General features: G+C 40.7%; 1 protein-coding gene across 1 annotated transcript in view; it reads right to left on the bottom strand.

The window, feature by feature from the left end:
- Window positions 1-13,231, bottom strand: part of LOC102373562 (sodium channel protein type 5 subunit alpha-like) — an 83,281-nt gene extending 70,050 nt beyond the window's left edge. The window contains 6 exon segments of the mRNA XM_025203377.1: window positions 784-1,005; window positions 3,697-3,788; window positions 7,201-7,329; window positions 9,050-9,164; window positions 11,256-11,370; window positions 12,992-13,231. Of these exon segments, the coding sequence (XP_025059162.1) occupies window positions 784-1,005; window positions 3,697-3,788; window positions 7,201-7,329; window positions 9,050-9,164; window positions 11,256-11,370; window positions 12,992-13,231 (913 nt within the window).
- Between the last annotated feature and the right edge of the window lie 4,734 nt (window positions 13,232-17,965).

Below are 17,965 nucleotides of genomic sequence, written 5' to 3'. Positions count from 1 at the left end.
CCACTCCTCTTGAACTCCCCTCTCCCTGTGGTCACGGTCCCTTAGGGCCTCACTGACAAGCCTCCTGAGCTTGTCAAAGTCGGCTTTCCTGAAGTCAAGGACTTCCGTGTTGCTGACTGACTTGCCAGCTTTTCGGCAAGATTTAGACTAGACATTAGGAAGAACTTCTTCACAGTTAGAGTGGCCAAGGTCTGGAATGGGCTCCCAAGGGAGGTGGTGCTCTCCCCTACCCTGGGGATCTTCAAGAGGAGGTTAGATCGGCATCTAGCTGGGGTCATCTAAACCCAGCAGTCTTTCCTGCCTATGCAGGGGGTCGGATTCAATGATCTATTGAGGTCCCTTCCGACCCTAGAATCTATGAATCTATGAAATATAAATACAATTTAAGGGACAAAAGAAGCAATTTAGCAGATTCCCTAGTAAAACTGTTGATAATATGCATCAAAACTCATATATTTGTAGGCTACTTAATGGTATGTAAAACTATAGATGCTTATACCTATCCATCAAACAGTAAAGACAGAACTTTTAGAAATTACACCAGAGACTGTAATAATATGTATTTCAGTTGTTATCATATCATACTGGGCAATGCTGTTGGATATTAGATGAAATTTTAAGAACACTGTTTCCAGGAACATGGCAGGAGGGGAAGGAAGGAAGGAAAAAGGAGTAGAGGTTGCCCCCAGATTTTGCAACTACGCTGGCATTTTGAACTACATTAAGTTGTAATAACAAATATTCTTACCCATATTTTCATAAAGGAAATAAGAAAAAAATTACCTGACTCATTAAGGAAGGCATCATAAGAGTCCCATGTCTTATCATCCACATATATTGAGTTATTTATTTTAGTGTGGTTCCTGACACACTTATTTCTCAAATTACCCTTAAAGAGCTGGAGCCCTACAAGGGCAAAGACACTCAAGCAGAAAACAGTCAGGATCATCACATCAGCAAGTTTCTTAACAGACTGAATAAGTGCACCTACGATGACCTTCAATCCTAAGGAGATAAAACAGTATATAGACTGAGAAGCTGAACCACACAAGTATTGTTCTTTTTAAACAATGTCTAGTGGCCAGAGTTTCATAACTAGTGCATCAATATAGTGTCCAGAAAGAGACAATGCACCAAATCAATGGCCTGTACTTCATTTTTATATGGCCTTAAATAGGCAACTCTTCCACTGAGTGTCTGCTTAAAGAATAAACAAAAAACCAAATGAGATTTGATCTTATCACAATAAACATTAATGATAATGCACAAGTCTGTTAAGATACTGGGGACATTGCACAGTCAAAATATTATGAAAAATAAGAGCAAATAGAAGAGAATTCTGGATAGCAGATATTATAAAGATTTAAAAAAATTCTTAGGCATAAACAAAGAGAGACAGCAAATTGTTTCTATTAGCTTAATTATCCTGAGTAGGCCAACAAGGCTGAGACATGAAAACATGTCTACAAATTCACTGTATATAAACAAGTGAAAGATAAAAACAAAAGATCTGAAAAAAGAGTGAAGAGGTTGGAGGATGGACTCACTTGTAGCTATATTCCAAGATCAGGCTTCTTACCTGGCACTATTGAAATGGTTTTTAAAGCTCTCAGTACCCTGAATGTGCGAAGGACTGAAACGCTGCCTAAGTCACTAAACTCTCCAGCATATCTGTAAAATAAGGATGTGACACAACCGTCTATCAACATGAATGAATAGTTCAACTATTTTATATACAGGGGGTCTTAACTGGTAAGTCTTCTGTGCATACACAATTTTGAACATTAATAAATCATTCATCAAAGGCTTATCCTAGCCATGACAAATTAGGGATTTATTTCTTGATTAGTGCTTGGTTATGTATGCTGACAACATATTTGAACATTATACACTCTCAAATAAAGACAACACTGAGATTTTTTCAGAACAATCTAGATCGAGAGAAGGAGAGCATACATATTTTTGACTGAATCCCCAAGAAAAATTTCACAGCACACTTTCTCCCCAGGCCCCTCATAAAACTATATATTCTCCCTGCACTACAAGTCCCCTCTCCTAAAAGAATCCAGACTAAATTGAATCAATACAAAATAACAGTTTCTCTTCCACAATGGAAGTATATCAAATTGCCTACAAGCAACCTAGTCCCCCCAAAAAATCGGTCTTCCCCATCATACACCCAGAATCCTCTCTAGAACTTCTTGACTACTTATAGAATCATAGAAAAAAGAGGGCTGGAAGGGACCTCAGGAGGTCAAATTTAGTCCAACCCCCTGCTCAATTCAGGACCATTCCCAGCTAGATCATCCCAGCCAAGGCTTTGTTCAGCTAGGTCTTAAAAACCTTCACAGATGGAGATTCCACCACCTTTGTGGAAAGCCTGTTCCAGTGCTTTACTGCCTTCCTCATGAGAAAGTTTTTCCTAATATCTAACCTAAACTTCCCTTGCTGTAACTTGAGCAGTCAGTTCTGTCCCTAGTCAGTTCTGTCATCTGCCACCGCTGAGCACAGCCCAGCTCCGTCCTCTTTCGAACCTCTCTTCAGGTAGTTGAAGGCTGCTATTGAATCCCCTCTCATTCTTCTCTTCTCCAGTTTAAATAAGCCCAGTTCCCTCAGCCTCTCCTCATAAGTCATGTCTTGCAGCCTCCTCACCATTTTTGTTGCCTTCTGCTGGACTCTTTCCAATTTGTCCACATCCTTCTGTAGTGGGGGCTCAAAACTGAGCAGATGTGCCTCACCAGTGCCAAACAGAGGAGAATAATCACTTCCCTCAGCCTGCTGGCAATGCTTCTATTAATGCAGCCCAGTATGCTGTTAACCATTTTGTAAACAAGGGCACACCGTTGGCTCATATTCAGCTTATTGTCCACTGTAACCCTAAATCCTTTTCTGCAGAGCCAGTCAATCCCCAGCCTGTACTGGTGCATGGGATTATTCTATCCTAAGTGCAGGACTTTGCACTTGCCCTTGCTGATGGTTCCTGACACACTTATTTCTCAAATTACCCTTAAAGAGCTGGAGCCCTACAAGGGCAAAGACACTCAAGCAGAAAACAGTCAGGATCATCACATCAGCAAGTTTCTTAACAGACTGAATAAGTGCACCTACGATGACCTTCAATCCTAAGGAGATAAAACAGTATATAGACTGAGAAGCTGAACCACACAAGTATTGTTCTTTTTAAACAATGTCTAGTGGCCAGAGTTTCATAACTAGTGCATCAATATAGTGTCCAGAAAGAGACAATGCACCAAATCAATGGCCTGTACTTCATTTTTATATGGCCTTAAATAGGCAACTCTTCCACTGAGTGTCTGCTTAAAGAATAAACAAAAAACCAAATGAGATTTGATCTTATCACAATAAACATTAATGATAATGCACAAGTCTGTTAAGATACTGGGGACATTGCACAGTCAAAATATTATGAAAAATAAGAGCAAATAGAAGAGAATTCTGGATAGCAGATATTATAAAGATTTAAAAAAATTCTTAGGCATAAACAAAGAGAGACAGCAAATTGTTTCTATTAGCTTAATTATCCTGAGTAGGCCAACAAGGCTGAGACATGAAAACATGTCTACAAATTCACTGTATATAAACAAGTGAAAGATAAAAACAAAAGATCTGAAAAAAGAGTGAAGAGGTTGGAGGATGGACTCACTTGTAGCTATATTCCAAGATCAGGCTTCTTACCTGGCACTATTGAAATGGTTTTTAAAGCTCTCAGTACCCTGAATGTGCGAAGGACTGAAACGCTGCCTAAGTCACTAAACTCTCCAGCATATCTGTAAAATAAGGATGTGACACAACCGTCTATCAACATGAATGAATAGTTCAACTATTTTATATACAGGGGGTCTTAACTGGTAAGTCTTCTGTGCATACACAATTTTGAACATTAATAAATCATTCATCAAAGGCTTATCCTAGCCATGACAAATTAGGGATTTATTTCTTGATTAGTGCTTGGTTATGTATGCTGACAACATATTTGAACATTATACACTCTCAAATAAAGACAACACTGAGATTTTTTCAGAACAATCTAGATCGAGAGAAGGAGAGCATACATATTTTTGACTGAATCCCCAAGAAAAATTTCACAGCACACTTTCTCCCCAGGCCCCTCATAAAACTATATATTCTCCCTGCACTACAAGTCCCCTCTCCTAAAAGAATCCAGACTAAATTGAATCAATACAAAATAACAGTTTCTCTTCCACAATGGAAGTATATCAAATTGCCTACAAGCAACCTAGTCCCCCCAAAAAATCGGTCTTCCCCATCATACACCCAGAATCCTCTCTAGAACTTCTTGACTACTTATAGAATCATAGAAAAAAGAGGGCTGGAAGGGACCTCAGGAGGTCAAATTTAGTCCAACCCCCTGCTCAATTCAGGACCATTCCCAGCTAGATCATCCCAGCCAAGGCTTTGTTCAGCTAGGTCTTAAAAACCTTCACAGATGGAGATTCCACCACCTTTGTGGAAAGCCTGTTCCAGTGCTTTACTGCCTTCCTCATGAGAAAGTTTTTCCTAATATCTAACCTAAACTTCCCTTGCTGTAACTTGAGCAGTCAGTTCTGTCCCTAGTCAGTTCTGTCATCTGCCACCGCTGAGCACAGCCCAGCTCCGTCCTCTTTCGAACCTCTCTTCAGGTAGTTGAAGGCTGCTATTGAATCCCCTCTCCTTCTTCTCTTCTCCAGTTTAAATAAGCCCAGTTCCCTCAGCCTCTCCTCATAAGTCATGTCTTGCAGCCTCCTCACCATTTTTGTTGCCTTCTGCTGGACTCTTTCCAATTTGTCCACATCCTTCTGTAGTGGGGGCTCAAAACTGAGCAGATGTGCCTCACCAGTGCCAAACAGAGGAGAATAATCACTTCCCTCAGCCTGCTGGCAATGCTTCTATTAATGCAGCCCAGTATGCTGTTAACCATTTTGTAAACAAGGGCACACCGTTGGCTCATATTCAGCTTATTGTCCACTGTAACCCTAAATCCTTTTCTGCAGAGCCAGTCAATCCCCAGCCTGTACTGGTGCATGGGATTATTCTATCCTAAGTGCAGGACTTTGCACTTGCCCTTGCTGAACCTCATGCAATTTCTTTTGGTCCGATTCTCCAATTTGTCTAGGTCACTCTGAATCCTAGCCCTACCCTCCAGCATACCTACTACTCCCTCTAGTTTGGTGTCATCTGCAAACTTACTGAGGGTGCACTCCATCCCACCTGAAGATATTGAACAAAACTGGCCCCAGGACTACCACCAGGAACAATCAAGGGACGCGGCACTCGACTCGATACTTGATACTTCCCAAGTATGTCTGAAATACTGTCTTTGCTCCTCTTCTTGCTGATACTAGTACTGTTCAATCCTTTCTCTATGTACAAACTCACACCAGTTTTATGCATAGCAGGAAGTAGAATTTGATGTCACTAGAATTCTACTTATTGCACAGACAAAAACTTGTTTAAAATGAATACAGGACAAAAAAACCCAGCAACCAAGCTTTATTCTACACACACACACACACACACACACACACACACACACACGTCAGGGTCTCTGCCTGGACAAGTTGTTTTGGAGAACTAGAAACTCAGTGCTGGTAGATGCTCCTAGGTATCTGGGGCAGCTCTTAGCAGTGGGAGTCAGGCCAGTCCACACAAATCCATCTTTTCTCCTAATATTTTTATGGTTTCTCTGTTTTCATTGCTCCCAACATTTGGCTGTACCCCTGGCTCCTGCTCTAGGCTTTTACTTTGCCTTCTGGCACCATCACTTCACTTACCTCTTTGTTACAGCTTTCAGACCTTCCAAATCCTGGTTCGTACAGTTGGTTCAAGCCATTGTCTTGCCTTTTAGTGTCAGATCTTGGCCTGAATCAGCGGCGCAGTTTGTTCATCTCTGGTCCCCACACAAGGTGTATCTAGGTTTCTTTTCACCTGTAGTGCTATAATTTGCTACTCCTTTCTTTAGATTGGTAATGAATAGTGCCCTTAGACTCCCAGGATTTAAGAAACGGTTATGTCTTGTAGCTGTATTTGGGCATGGTAGCTAGATCCTCATCTTTCTGCTGACTGAGCTGAGTTCTTAGTGAGCTCTCCCTGGGAGTACACTGAGCGGGCAAACAAGCATTTGAAAGACCTAGCTCAGGTTACATGGCTTTGAGACCCTTAAACCTGAGTTGGATTCATGCATGTGTTTGTGCAGACAGCCAGAGGTGAGTAAATCTGGAGGGCGAGGGGGTCACTGGGAAGGGACCTGGTGGGATTGGGGGGTTGGTGGGTTCATGGGGGTGCCCAATTCAGGGGCTTGCTGTTCAGGGGAGGGGGTGCTAAAATAGCCTGGTCAGGATTGGTGGGGAGTAGGGAGGGTTAAAAACAGCATAGCCCCGGAGCTGTGGAATTTGCCTGGGCTCTCCCAGCCCGGGAGCTGTGCTGAGGATCCATGCGTGTGTTCACAAGTTGGGTTAAGCAAAATAAAAGCCTGAGCTGAAAAATCATATCCCATACAGCACTTTGAATGTTTGGAACAATCAAACAAAACCTGGACAAAAACATTTTACCTCTCCGTGCTTTTAAACTGGAAAGAGATAGCAAACAATACATCCCACATGCGACTTGAACAATGTGGCTCGCAGACAGTCTTGACAGGCTTATGGAACTGGAGTATGTTTTAATGCTGTAGCTTAATGGATTTGATTGTATTTCCCAGCCACTGCATTTTCTAATTACAGCTAGATCAAGTTCAAATGTATTTGATGCCAGACTTGATCCACTGACTAACACGGTGTCCATGTATTTGTGGCCATTCTGTCTTCACACGCACACATTCATTCACTCTTTTGGACAAAACGGATACATTGCATCAATCTCTGTCATGTCAGACCCTTTCCTAGTTTCATATAAAATGGTTGCCGGTTCCCATGCGATGGACTACTGCATAAAAACTGTCTTCCTCTCTATGGAGCCTCCCGCTCTTTTTGTGAGACAAATAAGCTGTTCTATGCTTGAAGCCATAAAATAAAGGGGGAAATATGGGTAGTTTTTCAGGTGCAGTTAACATTCGCTCCATCCATTTTTTTTGTATTTGAGTGCAAAATACAACACTTCAGTGAAAAGTTCTAGAGAAAATAAATACAAGCAAGAACAATTTAGCGCTCTTAAAGAAATGCACACACATGAAGTCTTACTTACGCCAGAACAATAACAATGAAATCCAGCCAATTCCATGGATCTCGAAGAAAAGTGAATTCATTCAGACAGAATCCTCTTGCCAATATTTTTATCAATGATTCAAAAGTGTAAATGCCAGTGAAAGTGTACCTGGGGATCAGAGTATCCAAGAAAAGCAAGAGCATCCACAATTAATGGAAGAGGATATGAGTTGCACTCAAGCCTACTCTCTCTCTGGATTCTGACAGCCTTAAGGACCTGAACCAATACCCTCAGCGAGGTAATGGAAAGACTCTGATTGATTTAATTGGGAACTGGCTAACTAATAGGCAATTTGAAATATTAGTTGACATGGCTATCATTATCAGAATCTGGGGCATACTTGTCTGGATTTACAGTTTTCTCTGCTAAAATCTTAAGGTGTTTTGTGTTAGACACCCGAAGTGTGAGGCATCCATTATCAATAGCTACTTGTAAATGAATTCAGCCATATTCCATATCTTCCACTTGTTCAACACACCAAAATGCTCGTCCAATGCCCTGCGTATTGTTTACTTTGCACCTCTGGTTTCTACTTCTATCCAGAATGTTTAAAAAGCTTTACAGGCTTTTCATTTTAAGGTAGTAATTTTTTACTGTCAGTAAAAGCTTTGCGGGTTTTACTGAGTGCACTTATTTCTGCAAGACAGAAATCCCCTCAGAGAATTCTGAAGGCATTTATTTGGTACTCAGACAATCTGTAGCCTTTTTTACTTAGGAAAAAAACAGATTCTGAAAATATTGTCTGAATTCTAAGGCTCTCAGGTTCTCTCAGGATTCCAAGAGCCAGGCTTTAAAAAAAATGCCAATTACTGTAATTTTAGTGATAAAAGTATAAGAATTGGCCATTCTGAAAATGCGAGCCTTACTAATAGAGTCACACAGGCAAAAAACACCTGCAGCACTTTTTCTATGAGTAAAGAATGCACACATCAACATTGTTCAAATGAATGTAAAACTTTGACCTTGATATCCTTGCTCAATGTTGATTTATAGATTTTCCTGGGTAAGAATGAGTAACAACTGTGGAAGGACTTCAGAACTTAGAATAAAGATAGGTATAGGTAAGATAAATAGCAAAATATCTCAGTATTTTTGTGGAGTTAAGATAACCAGATTCTACCCTCACTTACCCAATGAAAATCTACAGTGGGCACATCTACACGCGCGCTTTAATGTGCAGTATCCTATTTTAAAAGTCACATAAAAACTATAGCACACAGTAAAATAGGCTGCTGTGCATTAAGCGTCACCTAAAAAGTATGTGTTTGCACTACTGAGACTTAGGGCAGTCTAATGTGCGCCAGGGTGCCTGTACATGAGCCAAGAGGCTGCTCTGGCATGCTGTAATTACAGCACGTCAAAGCAAACTCGATTAATTGAGTCTGCTGGAGCGTGGTAATTACTGCACTCCAGCCAGCCTCCGTGTCCTCATGTATCAGCACTTCAAAATGGTGGTGGGGTTGCTTTAGCTAAAGCCGCTCTCAGAGCCACTCTAATTCAAGGCCCCCCCCCCAGCCCATCCACCCACACAGCATGTTTAGAAATGCCTGGAGGTACTAAATTTAATGTGCATGAGGAAAAGTGCATTAATGCACATGCCCATTGGGACTCCAGTGAGTTACTTTGGATTTAAACCGCAGCAAAACAAAGCAGAAGATGATCCTACACCCCCAGCCCATATTGTTTAAGTTTCAACAGAACTAAAATTCCTATCAAGTTCAATATGAGATTATGCTGCACAAGGGCTATAAATGTGGCACACGCACTAATTAACAAGGGAACTAATATATATATATATATATATACACACACACACAAAAATACTTACTCAACGTACTTGGTCCAGTTAGGAGATGAAGATGAAGATGTCTTATCAGGTATAAGCACCATGAACACACAATTGGTTATAATAGTACACATAATAAACAAAGTGAATAATGTGAGTAACGAGAGTTAAGGCAAGGAAAACTACAGGGTAATCAGCAACTTCACCAATTTGTTCCATCAGCCTGAATTTGTTTGATTTTGAATCCTGTAGCACACTGAATGCTTTCATTTATAGGTATTTATCAAGTTTGAATTGTATCGTGCAATAGGGCACTATTAATGTTATTTATGTTACTGTCACAGTTATGCAATCAAGATGCATCATACCCCCAAGAGCTCACAGTCCAAATGTAAGATGTATTTGATGTAGGATGCATTTTTTTATCTTCACTTAGAGATGGGGAAGAGAAATGCACAGAGCCTAAGTGACATGAACGTACTCACACAGGAAAGGTTTGACAGCAATAGGAACTGAATTCAGATTTCACATGTCTTAGTTCGGTACCTTTGCCAAAGGATGTTTCTTCCTCATACAAGACTTGGGGTATGTCGGGAAAAGATTTCCATGCTCAACATTAGCCTCCTCCTGTCCCTCGTCTTCCCATTTAAAATATATTATGCTCCTTTGTGGACAACCGATTCATGAGGCAGTTGTGCATGTGGCAGATGCCCTACTATGCCCTGGAACAAATAGGAGCTTACATAGACCCAACAGCTGGACCACAAGCACAATGACCCTTGTGGAGAAAAGGAGTGTCTAAAGGCTGACCAATCCATGGTGTCCACACCTCACAGGTCAGGGAGGTGATTCCAGGCAAAACAACCAGTAAATTAAGTCTATAATTGAGTTTAGTGGGACTAATTTTGATTCTTACAAGTAAAAATGAGTTCAGTATTAGGCCTTGTATTACTTGTCTGTGTAACAGGTGCTCACCCCAAGGGTGGCTGCTTACTCCTTAGGCTTGCTCTCTTTACCTTGGCTGCCACACCTTGTTGTTCTTAGATCTTTAAAAATGGAGGCTGTCCCAGGGATCCCTGATCTCATGTTGGTATTCCAGTGTCTCTACTTTGCCTTAGGTGCTTATGACATGGCTCCGACTGCCCCTTACACCATGCCCATGACTCACAGATGTTATAAACCAGTGTCTATCACCAGCTCCCTTGGGGCATGGCCTCAGTCCTTGTGACTGGGTCTCTCTGCCTGGGCACTTCATCTAGCTCAGCTACTCCCAGATATAGCTTCCAGGCTTTTCTTCTCCACCCAGGCACTTTGCCTTTGCAGGCTACCCCCAAGTGCAGCATCCCAATCTGCGCTTTGCCTTTGCGGGCAACTCCTGATGAGCAACATGTCGTGCCCCCCTCAAGCTCTTATCTCTACCCCTTCTGGCCTCCAGGGCCCTGGCCTCAATCCCTGGGCTCCCTTGCCTTGTCTATACCCTTCTTTGAGCTACAGGTCCTCTGGCCCCCTCGGCCTCCAGCAGTGGTCCCTGGCCTTCAGTCTCCCTAGAAGGGCCAGTTGAAGCCTAGAAGCATGGCCCTCCTTGCTTCCCAGCTGTTCAGTTCTCTGCTCTCTCCTGCCCTTCTCCAGGCTACAGACCCTCTAATCCTATCCCTCAGGCCTCTCTGTCCTTCCTTTGCCCTGTTCCCAGGCCTATTGGGACCACCTGCTCCCCCTAGTCCCTTCCTCATACCTCCAGAGTGGCTTACCCAAGCTCAGATGTTAACCAGGACCCCTGCTGCAGCTGTGCTACCCAGGAGCTCCTCTCCCCATGGCTCTCAGGGTTAGAGTCCTGACCAGCTCAGGCCCTGGGCTTACATGCTTCAAGTGCAGGCCCCTCCTGGTCAGGTAACTCTCTAACTGGCTCCTGCCACACCTGTGGGTTGCTTCTCACTTGGCCTCTTACTTTTAAAGTGATTGGCATGCTAAGCAGACTGTCACAGTCTTCCAAGACCAGTTCCTTGTAGAACTATCCATGCACATTTCTTCCTTCATATACTGAAGACAATCTTTTTAGTAAGCATCATAAGGGAGACAAAATTCTCACCATTTCTAAAATGATTCAGAATGATCTATGTAGTTATTTGTAGCAACTATATTCTCACTTTCAGGAAAAGGCTCTACCTATTTCATGTTCTAAAATATTACCACACCATGACTCCCATATTTATTGTAAAATGTTAGTAAAGCCAGTTTAAAGGATATGAATGTACCAAGATTTTAATCACTGCTCTTCGGATCGGATGGAAGGGACTAAGAATCCACAAGGCATGTGTAGCACTAAATCGGAAGATTGTTTTCTTCTTGTTCAATACCATAAAAATCTTTAAAGAAAAAAAAATAGAGTTGATACTGAATAACTAAAACTCCTCAGTTATTATTAACTGAAAAGAAGTATTGATATTCATGGCCAGTGTTTCAAATAATTATGGATAGGAGTTTGATCACTGACTTGTTTGTTTGTATGTTTAAATTGGAAGGTTTCTTTATAATTTTGCCTATTTCTTTTGTTACATATAACTTTAAAAAATCATTAAAAGCCACTGTTTTTTCCCATGTAAATTAAGGTCATTATGAAATTGGAAATTATAAGTGTGATACTTTCTTGAAGACTCATCCTAAAATAAGTTATGCACATAGGTAATTTTACTTATGGCCCTATTCCCATTAAACAAATTGGACTCCTTATGTGAATAAAGTTGCCTCCATGTGTAAACAGGTTCCAGATCAAGGCCTTTCTCAGTGTTCACTAAGGTTGATAGTGACTCTGTAAGGCAGGGGTGGCCAACCTGTGGAATGTGTGCCACAAATGGCACGAGCAGGTTCTGGGTGTGGCATGCGGCAGACAGGGGAGAGGACAGACAGCACAGTGGCAGATGGGGCAGGGAGCAGAAAGTAGAACAGCCAATAAGGCCAGGAACTGGGATAAGACGGTGCAGAACTATTTGTGGCATGCCTGCCTAAAATGTTGGACCTCACTGCTATAAAGGATTACAAAGTTAATTACCTTAATTAAAAATATCCTCCAGCTGTAAATATTTTTAAACAGCTTCTAATAACTTAGAGTGGGATTCACAAAACAATTTAGGGGCCTAAAATTCTATTATTTTGCATTCCCAGAGGCATTGCAATGCAAGTGACAGTGCTCCACCTATTAGCATCCCTCAAAGAAAAGCTGCATGTAATGTAGTGGCTTTGGTGTAGGCTGCACATGGATCTAATATACTGGAAAACCCTTTATATAAACCAGTAAAAAAAATAGCATGTAGTAACATATTCTCATATTCTGTACTTTCCCAAGTTATATACAGAGTGGGAGAAGATCACTGACGTAGAAGATTAACATAAATCATTAAGTACCCCTTTGGCCCCACTTGAGAGAACTAAAGCAGAAAACAAGTGTTTCATACTGATGAATTTCCTTCTGTTTGATTACTTGAGGTGAAAGTTAATCTTTTCATTATGATATCACTTATTGTGCTATGTGCTTTTTTATTATAACTTACTTAAATACAACCGTCCTAATACAGTTAACTCACATCCCCCCGATCTTCCCTCCACACATTTGCGTTTTCACAGACTTGCATTTTGCACACTGGCTTAAGCTTCTATTCCACCCAGAAGAGCATACAAACACCAGCAGACTCTCCCTATGCCTGAAGAAGGATGTTCATGCCCAAAAGCTTGTAAAGACCAATGTTTCCAACTACAGTATTTAGTTGGTCTAATAAAAAGATATCACATTTACCCAAACAATCTTCTCTGCCTACTGTCCTAATACAATCCTTCAAAGGGAGCACTCTTCATTTTAATTCTGCAATCCTTCAAGCAAATAAAAAGATGGGTATGGGTATCTGGTTTAAGAGGAATGAAAATCAAAGTCTTCAGCATGAACAACTTATAAAGCAAAGAAAAATAACAACAAGCATTTTGGGTAGCTCTGACCTTGTGATTACTGTAGTAAGGATCAAGATCCTCCAGTGGTTCCCCAATGAGCTCTGGAGGAGGATTCCCATAGAGAGCAGGCAGCGTTTGAAAAGCCTGCAGATCAAGCTGGGGCCTAGGTTTCTCTTCTGGTTGCTGGTCATGGCATGCCTTCTGGGCAGAGATTCGCTTCTCAATAGCAGCCAAGGATTCATGAGTGAATTTCTGGAAAGTGCCAGAACTTGGTAGCAAATTGGCCATCTTTTCATCCTTTTCCTCCTGTAGCAGATTTTATCCCAAGTTGTGGAAACTGCCAAAAAAGAAGTAATTAGTGGCTACACAAAAGACAAACAGTTGCATTTGACTATGCAGGAAGAAGGCAAGGCAGGGTGGCACTTTAGTGACTACCTGGTTCAGAAGCATGGGCTAAGAGGCAATGACCTACTTCCTCAGATGCTATGAATGGACCCCCATGGATTTGCCATTTCTAATAATTACTTCTGCTTTTGTAGCTGCCAACCTCTTAGGGAAATATTAAAAACAACTTGCACTATGTAGTTGTAAATGAGGATCTAGAAGGTATTAACTTTAGATTATATGCAACTGATAGGCAGATTCTACAGATTTAGGGCCATTACCTAAACAGCCTCTAAGTCTTTCCTCTGATCAGCCCCTAAAGTAAATATCTTGCCTCAAAAATGTTAGTTCTCTCTCTCGCAGAGCAGCCTACTGCACTTTCAGGGGCCAATCCTAAACCACCTTGTGAAGACATGTAACTTTCCTATTCTTAGGATGAGTAGCCTTCACCAATCCTAATGTACCTGGGTTCTCTCCTATACCTTCAGTGGTAAACTCCTGTCTACCTACTTCATATCAGGATCCAGCTCACTCCAACAAAAACAATCTATTCAGGTTCTAGCCCCATTTAGCCAAGGGGGGGTCTGTACATACATCTCCTACTTTTCCAGTACCTATCCTTCAGGCAATGGGGTACACAGGGCTGTGAGCACCCCTCATCTTCCCTGCTGAACACTACATGGCCAACAACTATTCAATGCAGTAGCTTTGAACTGCTCAGTCAGTCCTAATCCTTCTTTATAGAGGTCCTAAAAGATCCCTTATAGTTACCATGTGCATTACCATGGCAATACAGAGGACATGGCTATAGTAGTCTTATATTTCTGTTAGTCCTGGTTGCTGGAAAGATCCTTTTAGACCTAAAAGTAACTGGCAGAACTAAGAGCAACTCTATATAGGAGGGATATTCCATATGCTAAGATCCATTTGAATAAGAAACAGGGGTGAAGTCCCAACCCCTTTGAAGTCAACGACAAAACTCTAATTGACTATTATAAAGCTATTATATTCTAGTTACTTTCATTGTAACTCATGCACTCAGAACTTAATCAAGGAAAAGTTTAAAACAGACTGGATAAAATTACCCTTAAATTAAGAAACATAATTCACAAAGGACAAAACTATTCTTGCTGATTATTAACACTACTTATCCATCCTGTCTTCCATGCTAATCAGTCCAAGATACCTCATGAATCAGTTTGGGCCTCTGTTAATTGGGTGTAATTTCCATTGATTAACTGAGGACAGAATTCAGCCTGTCAGTCACTGTAGGGGGAAAAAAAGAAAAGAATACCTTTTCTATAATAACCTCCTTTCTTATTCCTTGAGATGTAATAATTCTTAAAAATAAATAAAAGAATATAAAGTTGGAGAAAAATACTGTTATTTTAAAAGTTCAAAGGCACATATGGGTATTTCTTTGATAAGTAATTTACAGAAATATATATTAAAAAGCTAAAACCCCACGTCATCACTCCTGTCTTCAGCTATATTTTGAATCCAATCTGGTCTCTGCTTGTAAGTTCAGAATTTTAAACTGTCTTAAAATCAAGAAAATACCTCACTTTAATGTGGTGTAAAAGTTTAAAACACACTGAATGTATTTCACATCTTGTTTAAAGAGCAACAGTATTTTCCTTTGTGCCGTTGTTGGTTCTATAATGGCAAGAAGAAAAGCACTCTATGGCTTTGGACCAACTTCTTATTTCACTGACAGTGAAATCACTGAATCGTTGCTGGATCTAGCCTCAATCACATACAAATGCAGCAATAACCTGGAATGTGTCTTTGTGCAACACAAATCATTTCAGGGATTTTTTTAAAGACCTTGCATATTGTGTGTTAAACGTTTAGTGGCTTTTACTTAGCAAAACATTAGGTGCCTCAACCCACTCCAGGAATTAAATACATCTTTTAGATTTTCTTCCAATCCCTGAAAGTAGCAAGCCTTTATTTCCTTAATGAGACCATTGCACCCAAGTTGAGGAGTTGGCACAGACATCCGCACCAGAAAGTGTTCTCTGGTCTCGATTCCCAGTTGTGGTCAAGGAACACTTTGTGGCAACTCAGGAAGATGGGCGTCGTTTGAACCTCCACCTCCCACAATTTCAGAGTATCCAAGCTCCAGCTCTAGCTTATATTAAAGTTGCTTTTTCACTGACTGCTACCAGTCTTCAGGGGAGAACAACATAATAGACTTAATAAAATAATTTTTGCATTTTGATAGGGGCGTGGAGAGAAAGCTTTAACAAAGTCTTCAAAAAAGCAACAACTAGAGCTGTGAGGTGGATGGAAATCTTTCTTTCTTTCTTTCTTTCTTTCTTTCTTTCTTTCTTTCTTTCATCCTGAGTCTTTGAGGCTGATAGACTCTTATGGAAGCATTTGTGCTGATGATTGCCTGTGTAACAATTTGGCAAGTATCACAAAAGAACAATTATTGTATTCCCTCTGGGCCCTGCACAGAAATGGTGTCATTTCATACATCATTCACAACTCTCATAATTGATACCACAACATCTGAATTGCCTTGAACAACAAAACAACTGTTACTTTGGGTGATTTTGGACTCAAATACATCAGAACGGGTAGAATTTTCACACCCCTCTCCTATTAGATGCTATACAGGTGCCAAAGTCACCGAAGTTTAAAATACCCATTCCCTTGACCCTTTGCATGTTCCATTTTCCTTCCAGAAATGCTACTAAGGCACCTAGGTTGCTTTTGTTTTATAGTATTTTATTTTACTTGATGTGCCCTTTTAAAAGTAATGTTAGGATCATCTGATATGGAAGTTGGAGGTTGAGAATTAGACTCCAAATGCTGTATCTCACAATGAGGGTCAGCTTTTTGGGGGCAAGTGGAATATTATTTATTAGAGAGATGGGAAATGGAATTTCAAGCAAGCAGAGTTTCTAGTCCCTGGTGAAATCAGTGAAGAGCAAAAGCTAGGAAACCAAAGGATTACACAGGAACTAAAATATTCAGGCTTGGATTAGGAGCTAAATTCAAGCCTGACATAAATGAGTCTAGTTTCCATTGACCTCCATAGGAGCTGTGCCTTTTTACCTCAGGATTATACCAATTAAAATAAAAAGACATGTAGAACTGGATTTATTGGTATCGTAATCTGAGACAAACGTATATGAAGAGGGCAAAAGAAAACACGTGGTTTAAAAAAAAAATGAAAAGAAGAAAGAAAAAGTGACAATTTATGAAGAGATTTGGTATAAATGAAACCGATGTATGCAATTTAGAATTTGTGGTTTCTGAGGCATGCTGCACAGCACAGAAGGCAACAACAGCTGGTTATCTGGCAACAGTTTCATCTTCACACCATTGCCCAGCAGCACTTTGATCCTGCATCAGGTCAATAATATACCCTTAAGTGTTTTTTTGAGAAATTCAACTATCATTTGGTTTCATCAGTTTCAACCCAAACTCCTGAATATAAGTTTAAAAGAGAGAGGAATGTAGCAAAGTTCTCATTCAAAAAGTTATGCATTTAAGAGCTAGCACAAGTCTAACACAAATTCAGCTTTGGACCAAATTCAGTTTGCATGGCTCAGGGAGGCATCTGCAGGAGACACACTCAGCTTTCCTCCGAGTAATCTTACATGCGCACATTGTTATAAACTCTAATCAGCAGCACCCATGGGACACAATATGCCCTCTTGCAAATCCAGAACATTTTAATTATGGACATAAGGCATGGAGACCCTGGCACCGAAATAATTGCCCTAACCATGAAGTCACAGAGTTGAGCTTCATTTTCCTTATTTTCTTTCTGGCCCCATGACTTGCATTCTTTGCTGTATGCTGGCCTGGCTCAATATGAGGGGGAAAGTGCCCCCACTCAAATGAACATATTGCTTTGGAGTTAAGGCACTCCCCTAGGGGTTGGAAGCTAAGAAACTGAATCCCCTTAAACTGAGGAGGACTTTGAATTCAGCTTTCCCACTACCTATGCAAGTGCTCTAACCAGACAGCTATTAACATAAATTATGGACAATACCACCACTCACTCCTTCACTGGTGTTTTTTAACAAGTGACCATGGATATTGTGTTTTGTGCTGAACTCAGTGCTGTCAGGGTGTTCTGACCATGCTCAGATATCTCCTACTGGAATGGACCCCTGCATAAATTTAGCAAATTGGCAGATTGATACTGGAAAGTTTGAATGTTTAGCATCTATTTCTATAGTTGTAATATGGGAAGTCTTCAAGCCACTCAAGCAGTTCTCACACAATTTTTTTGTCAGAGGCAAAGACTGGAGAATGGGGGCGATATCTTTTATTGGACCAACTGCATGGTTGAGATAAAGTTAGGCAAGGTTCCAAATGCAAAGCATTCTTCCGAAATTCTTCTGCACTGCATTCAACAGCTTGTGTAACTTTTTCCAACCATGCATTTGGTTGAATAAAAGATAGCCACCCCCCAAAATCCTTGCCTCTTGCATAATTCCTGGATAATCATGTCACACTGTCAATTTGATGGAAATTTTCAGGATGTAGAAAAACTGTATATGTGTTTGCATACATCTGCATTAATTGGTTCCATTCTGAACACCAAATAAGTTCAGTCTTTTCTTGTAAGTCATGTGCCCCAAACCCTGTCACTATTTTTGTTGTACTCCACTG

This window comes from Alligator sinensis, unplaced genomic scaffold (assembly GCF_000455745.1).
Source record: "Alligator sinensis unplaced genomic scaffold, ASM45574v1 scaffold885_1, whole genome shotgun sequence".
Taxonomy (NCBI): domain Eukaryota; kingdom Metazoa; phylum Chordata; order Crocodylia; family Alligatoridae; genus Alligator; species Alligator sinensis.
Note: the sequence above shows the minus strand (reverse complement) of the source record. Positions and strands in the feature narration are given on the sequence as shown.